The sequence below is a fragment of the Asterias amurensis genome, chromosome 14, assembly GCF_032118995.1.
Source record: "Asterias amurensis chromosome 14, ASM3211899v1".
Lineage (NCBI taxonomy): Eukaryota > Metazoa > Echinodermata > Asteroidea > Forcipulatida > Asteriidae > Asterias > Asterias amurensis.
In genome coordinates, this window is record NC_092661.1 from 13,691,272 (window position 1) to 13,702,018 (window position 10,747).

Sequence of the window (10,747 nt, forward strand, 5' to 3'; positions counted from 1 at the left end):
TTTAAGAGTAGATATTACTAAGAACTGAAAAAACAAAACATGTGAACCCTTATAGCAGGATGGAGGTCTGCAGTGCCGCAGATGACCACACTCGCAATCGACCTTTAAACACATTTGGCTGTTTGGGCTGGCTGCCTAGGATCAAGCTGTTTTCGGCCTGCCCACAGGATTGGGCCGTAGAGCCTGCCTAGGTTTGGGTTGCTCAGGATCGAGTTGTTTGGGCCATTCAGGATAAAGTTGTTTGGGCCGTTCAGGATCAAGTTGTTTGGACGGCCCAGGATTGGGCTGTTGGGGGCTGCCCTGGACAAGGCTTTTGGGGCTGCCAAAGATTGGGCTACCCAGGATTGGGAGGCTTTGGCTGAACTGGATTGGGCTGTTGGGGGTGCCTAAGATTGGGCTGTTGAGGGCTGCCCAGGAACGGGCTGCTGGGGGCTGCCCTGGCCAAGGCTGCTGGGGCTGCCCAAGATTGGGCTGTTGGGGCCGCCTAACATAGGGTTGTTGGGGGCTGCCCAGGAATGGGCTGCTGGGGGCTGCCCTGGACAAAGCTGCTTGGGCTGCCCAGGATTGGGCTGTTGTGGCTGCCTTAGATTGGGCTGTTGGGGCCGCCTAAAATTTGGCTGCTGGAGCTGCCCAGGATTAGGCAGTTGGGTCTGCCCAGGATTGGGCTGTTGGGTCCGCCTAACAGGGCTGTTGTGGCTGCCTTAGATTGGGCTGTTGGGGCCGCCTAAAATTTGGCTGCTGGAGCTGCCCAGGATTAGTCAGTTGGGTCTGCCCAGGATTGGGCTGTTTGGGCTGCCCAGGATTTGTATCTCAACAAAAGGTACATGTCCGGTTTAATAGATACTAAATTTAACTTTAGTTGCCTTTACCGTTTACCACTGCTAACCGACAGTATACGTGTCCGTGTTAAAAAATACATACTTAAAAATGCACAAGGTGTGTACATTGTTTAGCTTCATTGTGTTTATTGAAACCTTACGATACAAAATGAGAACAGGAATGTTAAAATGTTAAAATATGTCAGCGCAGCAAGGTCGTACAACTCAATTCTGCAACCAATTTATATCTCGTGTAAAAACTGATGCGTGTTATAATGCCTTATCTCGGCATCTTTTGACTTGGTGCGTACATCCAGGTTATTTTAAGAGAAATATGTCCTTTCTAAAATGCAGGTTTTACAAAAACAATATTGCTATGACCATTTCGCACCAACACAAGGAATTTTGAAATACTGTGAAATTCATACAACAACCGTTTCATAACCAACATAGGACATTTTTTAGTGAAAGAACAAAACATGGTTTATGTCACAGATTTTGTGGCCATTTATATCAAGCTTATTTTGACCACGGTCGGCTATTGAAATAAGAAACTTAGGCCTCAACTTCTCAACTTTGACAGTGTGTCTGATGGAAATATTTCATTGAATGGTTGGCAAACTTTATAATCAGCGAGTCGTTATAATGAAATCATTTTATAGCTGAGATAGACTCTGCTAGGGACGAAAAAACAGGCACTTAACTATTTAAACATTTATACCACAGCTCATTTTGCTCGGTAGGCAGTTTGCAACAGCGAAAATTCTATTCATTTTGTTTTTATTATAGCAGAATTGTCATTTGTCTTTCAATGAAACTGATGCTCACAATTTTAAGATGATAGCGTTGAAATGATCGCATGGAAACAACCACTAACGATGTTTCATAACTTCAACAGCTCTCCAGTGGTTTTTACTAATATTAAGCTTTTATGGTCAGTAACTTGTGACAGAATTTCCAAATGTACACCTCTAGCTTTAAACAAAATACTGCTCCGTTAATTGACTAAACATAAGGTTAATCCTAACCCTTCAGGAAATCTGGCCTAATGGCAGAATGGTTCGTGGTTCGACTTAGCCAGGTAGTTAGGGGAGAGGGTATTTGACGTTATCCCGAATGTTGTTCTCATTCTGTCTTTTCCAGAGCTCCCAGTCTTTCCAATAGCGGAGGGTGAGAGTAGTGCCAGGTGGAGTACAACCAATCGGCTTCCGGGAAGCCGAGGTTGTCCTTGTGGAGCTTGATAAGCGCAGAGCGAAGTTCCGTGGCGCGGCGCAGCGATTTGGCAAACGCATCGGCCTGGAACTCGAAACGTCTACACAGAACGGTCATGCAGAATGATAGTACCTGAGAAGAAGAAAAGAATGATTGGAAACTTTGTTAATTACAAAGTGTTGCTATAAAATCATAGGATTGTTCTATTGCTTTTATTCTGGTTGTGAAGCCAAGGACTCTCAGAGAAGTGAACCTACTCACTGCACTAGGCAAGAAGAACCCAGGGGGAGATAAGACAAGGAAGGAAGTTTTAAGTTTCAGTTGTGGGAAGAAAACCTTGAAAAGCCCTACCGTGCAATCGGAAGCATTCTGAATGATTTTCTCTTTATGTTTTTTTGGTAAACTTAAAAATAGTGAAACAAAAATAATTATTACTTATCATTACTTTGTTTGTGTTTATTAGGCAGAATATGCCTGTTTTTGCAGGCAATTCCTGCAGAACTCTTTCCTCACAATATTTTTTTGGTAATCTTATAATATAACGAAACAAAAACAATATTGGGCGAAATATGCGTGTATCGTCACGCAATTCCTGCGTATCGGTTTGATACGCTAGCTTGCACACAAGGATAATCCTAGCGATATTCCAGCAATAATACAACAGTCTTTAAATGATTGACATTTTACCTCGTTGTATGGTGAGAACACAAACTGAAAGATGATGACAAGACCAATGAGGGTGGGTTGGCTGGCGTAGAAACCAAACGCCTCAAATAGTTCTTTCTTCTCAATCAGAAGACCAAAGAGAAACAGGCACAGGAACAGATTCACCTGAAAACAGAAAAATAATAATAGTGTACTAGGTTTTTAATATCTATATATATCTGAAGAAGACCTGGTTTGGATCGAAAGCTAAGGCCATCTACCCTACTCATTTTATATAGCACTTTATCACACGCCTTGGGGCTCATTCTTTTTGTCCAGCAATGTCTGTAGAGCTACATTTTTGAACTGTGAAACGTATTCCTTTATAGCACCATGTTATGGTTTACAAGGTGCTGCGGTGTAATATGCTGCCAATCAAACAAAGAACACCGGGCAAACCTCGTCTCTTTTTGATAATTGCACTGCATGCATTACACAATACACGGGTTCAAAGGCTTTACGTCCCATCAGCAGGAGGCAGCAATAATGGATAAGTGAACTCGTGAACTCGTGAACTCAGGAACTATGGACTATGTCCCATGTAATGAATGATGCAATTGTGCTTTTAAGTGTCTTGGGTGTCACGACTGGGACTCAAACCCACATTGTTCAGAACACAAGAGTTTGAGCTTGGTGTTGTTATCAACGAGGTCGGGGGGGGGGGGGGGGGGGGTGGCGAGATGGGGATTTGTACCTGACTAATGACAAGATTCTTGAGGTTATGACTCAGCTTCCAGTGGCCGAGTTCATGCGCCAAGACGGCCAAGACTTCCTTGTTGTTACACCCCGTCTTCTTCTTCTTCTTCTCATCCTCCTTGGCCGGCTCTCCAGCCTCGTCTGGCTTCTTTACCTCCTCCTCTGGCTTCTGACTCTCCTTGGGTTGGTCTGGTTCCTCAGAAGTCGGGCTGGCCTCTGCCTCTTTAGCTTTGTCCTGTTGAATATTCATGAGTTTTGGAAATGAGAAGGATTACTCGGTCACTGTGGTTCAGTGGTTAGACTTAAGGTTTTGCAATCACAACATGCACAAGGTTGTGGGTTCGAGTCCTACCAAGCTAACCGCTGATTTAACAACGACTACCTTGAGTATTGTCAAACAGTTTACTGAAGCACAATTTCTTTACTTTTGCAATTTATAATCATAGATGTTAAACCAATGTTCGTATGAGAGAGCTTGGCTGTTGCCAGTTACATGTAGGTGTCTTTATTCCCTAATATGGGAGCTTTGCCAAGTTCCCTTAAAGCCATTGGACCCTTTCGGTACAGAAAAAAAAAAATAAATAATAATTTACAGGGTTTACAAAAGGTAATGGTGAAAGACTTCTCTTGAAATATTAGTCCATGAAATGCTTTACTTTTTGAGAAAACGGTAAAACAATATAAATTCTCGTTAACGAGAATTACGGATTTGTTATAAACACATGTCATGACACGGCGAAACGCGCGAAAACAGGAGTGGGTTTTCCCGTTATTTTCTCCCGACTCCGATGTCCGATTGAGCCTAAATTTCCACAGGATTGTTATGTTATATATAAGTTGTGATACACGAAGTGTGGGACTTGGACAATACTGTTTATCGAAAGGGTCCAATGGCTTTAATGGGAAGATAATCTAAACAAACTTTGTAAATTAACATTCAGCGTACCTCCTCCTTGTTTACAGGGGTGTAGTCCTCCAGTAGAGTGTCAAACAATACGATGCGCTTACTCTTGAAGAAGCCATAGAAATAGGCATTGCTATGTGAAGACCTCTTGGAACCTAAAACAGGTAATAAGCAAGACGGTTAAATCTCAGAAATCAGACATTTGATTGTATATTTAGAATTACAAAAGGACATTTAGAGAATTTGATACCCTCTACCAATAAATCATTGCGGTACCCACTGCTAAAACATAGGATAGGGACTCACCTCTATTGGTGAGACATACGCTCAAGCAATGCCAAAGTTGAGGGTTCGAATCCAACCTGACTGTTTTGCCTGTGGTTTTTGTCACATGACTCACAGGGCTAGCTCGATGGCCTAGTGGTAAGACATCTGCTCAAGCAATGCAAAAGTTGAGGGTTCGAATCCAACCTGACTGTTTTGCCTGTGGTTTTTGTCACATGACTCACAGGGCTAGCTCGGTGGCCTAGTGGTAAGACATCTGCTCAAGCAATGCAAAAGTTGAGGGTTCGAATCCAACCTGACTGTTTTGCCTGTGGTTTTTGTCACATGACTCACAGGGCTAGCTCGGTGGCCTAGTGGTAAGACATCTGCTCAAGCAATGCAAAAGTTGAAGGTTCAAATCCAACCTGACTGTTTTGCCTGTGGTTTTTGTCACATGACTCACAGGGCTAGCTCGGTGGCCTAGTGGTGAGACATACACTCAAGCAATGCAAAAGTTGAGAGTTCGAATCCAACCTGACTGTTTTGCCTGTGGTTTTTGTCACATGACTCACAGGGCTAGCTCGGTGGCCTAGTGGTTAGACATACACTCAAGCAATGCAAAAGTTGAGGGTTCGAATCCAACCTGACTGTTTTGCCTGTGGGTTTTGTCACATGACTCACAGGGCTAGCTCGGTGGCCTAGTGGTGAGACATACACTCAAGCAATGCAAAAGTTGAGGGTTCGAATCCAACCTGACTGTTTTGCCTGTGGTTTTTGTCACATGACTCACAGGGCTAGCTCGGTGGCCTAGTGGTGAGACATACACTCAAGCAATGCAAAAGTTGAGGGTTCGAATCCAACCTGACTGTTTTGCCTGTGGTTTTTGTCACATGACTCACAGGGCTAGCTCGGTGGCCTAGTGGTGAGACATACACTCAAGCAATGCAAAAGTTGAAGGTTCAAATCCAACCTGACTGTTTTGCCTGTGGTTTTTGTCACATGACTCACAGGGCTAGCTCGGTGGCCTAGTGGTGAGACATACACTCAAGCAATGCAAAGGTTGAGGTTTTGAATCCAACCTGACTGTTTTGCCTGTGGTTTTTGTCACATGACTTACAGTGCTAGCTTGGTGGCCTAGTGGTGAGACATCTGCTCAAGCAATGCAAAAGTTGAGGGTTCGAATCCAACCTGACTGTTTTGCCTGTGGTTTTTGTCACATGACTCACAGGGCTAGCTCGGTGGCCTAGTGGTAAGACATCTGCTCAAGCAATGCAAAAGTTGAGGGTTCGAATCCAACCTGACCGTTTTGCCTGTGGTTTTTGTCACATGACTTACAGTGCTAGCTCGGTGGCCTAGTGGTAAGACATCTGCTCAAGCAATGCAAAAGTTGAGGGTTCGAATCCAACCTGACCGTTTTGCCTGTGGTTTTTGTCACATGACTTACAGTGCTAGCTCGGTGGCCTAGTGGTAAGACATCTGCTCAAGCAATGCAAAAGTTGAGGGTTCGAATCCAACCTGACCGTTTTGCCTGTGGTTTTTGTCACATGACTTACAGTGCTAGCTCGGTGGCCTAGTGGTAAGACATCTGCTCAAGCAATGCAAAAGTTGAGGGTTCGAATCCAACCTGACTGTTTTGCCTGTGGTTTTTGTCACATGACTCACAGGGCTAGCTCGGTGGCCTAGTGGTGAGACATACACTCAAGCAATGCAAAAGTTGAGGGTTCGAGGATTCTGCATTTGATTATTGTATCTATAACTTCATAACAGCTGTGGTTTGTTTCACAGAATTCAGGAAAGTACTGAGTATACAGTGTATCATATACATCGGTGTATAAAGTGTAAAAAACCCATTTATAATAACCTTCTACAACGTAGAGCTTGTAGAGCGGAAACGATATACTCTGTGCCAGCTCCTCTATTTTGGTCCTCAGCTCTCCCTCGGGAAGGGGGGTGAACTTATCAAACAGGGGAGCGATGTAGTCCGCATATATTGTGATCATTATCTGAAAGATAAAAGAAACTGGGTTGTGAGTTCTAAATCTTGTTGGGGATATAAAAAAAATTGTTACTGGGTTCTTTTATGCTTGTCACACAACACACAGGACCTACGACCTTATGTCCCATCCAATGGACGAAGCAACTATGCTTGTAAGTGTATTGTTCAATGGCACAATTGCCATGACTGGGACCTGAATGGCCACATCAAGTTTCCTCTGGTAAGGGTCACTTCTATATGGAAAATGCGAATTTGTATTGGAACCTTGCAGAGGGCACCACGGGAAAAACACAGGGCACTATGGCAATTCCTGTGGGTGCCATAAGTTCTTGTTATAAATATTATTTATAAAATGTCATGTCATTTGTTGTCATTGTTGTCCATGTCTGGGTTGTTGTCATTGTTGTCCATGGTCGAGTTGCTATCACTGTTGTAAATGTCCGAGTTGCTGTCTGTGTTTCTTTTGTTGAGTTGATGTCATTGTTGTCCATGTTTGTTGCTGTCATTGTTGTCCATGTCTGGGTTGTTGTCATTATTGTCCATGGTCGAGTTGCTAGCTATCACTGTTGTCAATGTCCGCGTTGCTGTCTTTGTTTCTTTTGCTGAGTTGATGTCATTGTTGTCCATGTTTCTTGCTGTCATTGTTGTCCATGTCTGAGTTGATGTCTTTGTTGTTAAATAATGTCGTATCCACGTATTTTGGATTTTAAAACAATTTAAAATTTTGTCATATTGTTGTACATTTTATACTAAAATATATTAAAATTTTTAACTTTTCTCAATGTTGTAAAAATAAAACTCAATTCAGCCTCCTTAAGGCTGTGAAGCTTTTATTTGTGAAATAAACCAATCAATAATAAATGTCCTCTCTATTTAAAAAAAGTTTGCGTCCTGCCTTGTCTTGCTTACCAAGGACACGGCAAAAGCGAAAGCCCAGGCGTAGATGAAGAAATACTGTCCACCCATCTGGATGATGTAGAGAAGGCCAGCTGTGATTGGGGCCATCAGGGCTTGGGAGACCAGGAACATCTTAATCTGGTCCTTGACGAAGAATCCTACTGTCTGCAGGTACAGAACAACGAATCAATTTTAGTTCAGTATCCACAAAATTGAGTATGCCTTTAACCAGAGACCAATTTCATGGCTTTGTTTACATGTAGCAAATGGTCTGTCAAGTGTATTTCACGAGTAAGCAGACAAACTTTGCCTGTGCGCATTTACAAGAACGGCACCAGCTATTGGCGAGTTGTATAACAGTGGTTCGGCATGAGTAGGTACACACATTCAAACCGGGTAGCTTTAACAAAAGAGGACAATAGGGTCAACGGTTCAGGAAAGGTCTACAGTTGGAAAACGTGTACAAAACCAATGGGAGCTGTTGCCAAAAGTATAAACAAAAGAGGGACAATAGGGGGTCCATGGTTGCAGGCGTATACACACTTGTATGCAGGGGTGAGCGTGGTAATGTTTCTAGTAATGTCTTGCTCCTAGACTTCACCTGTTTGTTGAAACCATGTTTCTCCTCCAGGACAAAGGTGCTGTACAACGTCCATGGGAGACCGACAAAAGTACCATACACAGAGGCAAGCAGCAAGAAGGCTAAAGACTGGACGATCTAAAGAAAAATAAATAAATTCACAAATTAGAAATGCCAACCAAAACACATACAACAGTTGATACTTCGTTGAGAAGAATTCTGACATTTTGATGTCAAAGACAGTAATTAATGGGAAAGTCTAGATATTTGGAAGTCACTCTTAAAATTGATGGAAATATTATTACAAGCTTTTGGTTAGAAGCCTAAAGCAGTTTTCGATTGAGAAACATTTCACCTCTAAGTATAATGTAGTAAATGTAAAAAGATAAGTTACTTTGAATCTGAGAAGTGTTACTGTCAGTAACGTTTCTCAGGAGTTATTCTTCCTACGTGGACTTAATCGCTCTGGATTTTTTGAGACAATGTCTCAAAAACATGACCACCTTTCAAAATTAAATATTCACACATTAGTTTTGTTGTAAAGATCTTTTATATAGGATTAAAACAATCAAATGGTTCTAAAAACCAAAGGTATACTTTGCCTTTAAACCGTTTCCCTAAATAGAACTTACTTGATATTCTGGGCCATAGCTGAAGTATCCAAGAACGTTTCCAGCTACTCCCCACATGTATGGAATACCCCCAAAGAGCAGAATGGCCTGCAGAGGAATATGAAACAAGTTTAGAGATACACACTCAGTCAAATAGATTACAAACCTATGCTCTGACATCCGAATGGTCCAACACCCCTATTTTCCTAATCCTAATCCTAGCGAATAAATCATTACATGGGGTTTTCAGGTTTGGAAGTTCATCTTTGAAATTTGCTTTTTTAGCAAAGGGTACTTCCATTTTAATATCTTGAAGTTTATGTGAACCTGTTGAAGGCGCATGCACCAAGGCAAAGACCAATGCCAAGGCAAAAGTGACCAGCCGTCGATTTCACCAAACTCTTCCTAACTTAGGATTAATCTTTGGACTTGGGACGAGTTCAATTCCGTATCCATAGACATTATTACATATTGAACCCATCCTAAGTTAGGCAAGTTACTCGTCCTAACTCGAGATAGGATTGATCCTAGCGTTTCGCGAAATCGGCTGCAGGGCCTCCATGTAATAACAGGCCTGGGTCTTCGGAACAAAAGACTTTCGAAATACAGGGGTGTAAGAATATAGAGCATGCAGTCACTCATATGTTTTACTGCTTCTGCAGCTAGAAACAACTGTTGTTGTACACCGCTGGCGAGGCCTTGTCTTCTATTCTATTTCTTTAAGGAGATTTAAAGTTTAATAGAAAACTCAGTGATGACTCACAGAAGATTCCAGCTGTGAAAAGACTCCATGCCAGAAGCCAAAGGAGCTCTTGTCAAGCTGGTAGACACGAGCCTTCTCAAATGTCTCATGGTCGAGGGTGTCACGCAATGGGGCTGGAACCTGCTTGGTGTTTCGATACACTTGCCTCTGGAAATGGGATTGAAAAGAGAAAATGCTTTTAAATATGATCCAGTCTTGACTTTGATGAACAACCGTTTGCTGTTCCAACTTTTGGGCCTTTGCTTTTAGTCTAAAATAATTTGCTAAAATGACAACAGAACTGATGTCTGAAATTATGTTTTTGGATTGACTGGATGAGCTACATGTACACGTAGTCCTATATTTGTATAAATTACAGTTTGACGATTGTACCACCAACCAGTGTTTTTAAAGACCATCGAATGAAAATGATGATGATGAACTGCAACTTGTGCAAGCAGGTGAACAATCTTAAACTACGTTTGTATAATAATTAAAGTAATAAATATATAACGGCATACGTAATTAGTATTACATAATAAGAATCTGCTACGTGTAACTAATTTGCAAACTCTCGGAGTCTGGCTATGCAGCTACGAGTAGTTCAGTAGGTGTGACGTAAAACTACTCGTGAGTGAGATAGGTTGGGGCATTGGGCATGTTGGGGTTAGGTATCAGGGAGGAAATGGAGGTTGGGAAGACCACATTGCTGTTCTGGGCTGGGGAGGAGGTCAAAGGGCAAGAGGACAGAGGAGAGGGGAGCCGGAGGAGGAGCCGGAATGAAGGAGGGGTTTGATCATCCTGAAGTTCTACGGCATACGCATCACATTTGAATCTATTGATGGATACTCTTCCTTATTTAAAATAGGTTCATTGGAAGAGATTTTCCTTTTGATAAAGGGAAAGAAACAATCTTTCAACACATTTGAAAACCATCTGACAGTGGGAAAGGGCGCCACCAATCAGTTAACTTTTATACACAATCTTGCTTCATCATCATTCTGATTCATAAAAAATGGAGGGAAAGTGGTGCCATATTGCACGTTTTTCATCTGTATGGTTTTCACTCACCTGTCTGAACGATAAGTACGATTCCCATAGGTACACCACCCAGAAGAAAATGAAGATCGCCTGAAAGATCGTCTTAGGATCAACAGCATAGACCTCTTCAACAGTGACTTCCATCTCATCCGTGTCAACAAAACGAACCTCACTTTTATTGAAAGAAAGGGGTGCTACTTTCAGACGATTGAGGGCGCGCCAACAAACGTTGCATTTTTTTTCGCTGGTACTAACAGGCCACATCCTTCAATGAGTGTACA

The 10,747-nt window shown here is 42.3% G+C and overlaps 1 protein-coding gene across 1 annotated transcript; it reads right to left on the reverse strand.

Moving 5' to 3' along the window:
• Positions 1-941: 941 nt before the first annotated feature.
• On the reverse strand, positions 942-10,745 carry LOC139946710 (CAAX prenyl protease 1 homolog). The gene is made up of 10 exons (XM_071944363.1): positions 10,497-10,745; positions 9,447-9,593; positions 8,705-8,791; positions 8,094-8,210; positions 7,505-7,657; positions 6,461-6,602; positions 4,378-4,490; positions 3,430-3,666; positions 2,718-2,861; positions 942-2,162 (listed from the first exon to the last, which is right to left on the reverse strand). Exons 1-10 carry the CDS (start codon positions 10,728-10,730, stop codon positions 1,944-1,946), a joined length of 1,593 nt encoding a protein of 530 aa, XP_071800464.1. The 5' UTR covers positions 10,731-10,745; the 3' UTR covers positions 942-1,943.
• Between the last annotated feature and the right edge of the window lie 2 nt (positions 10,746-10,747).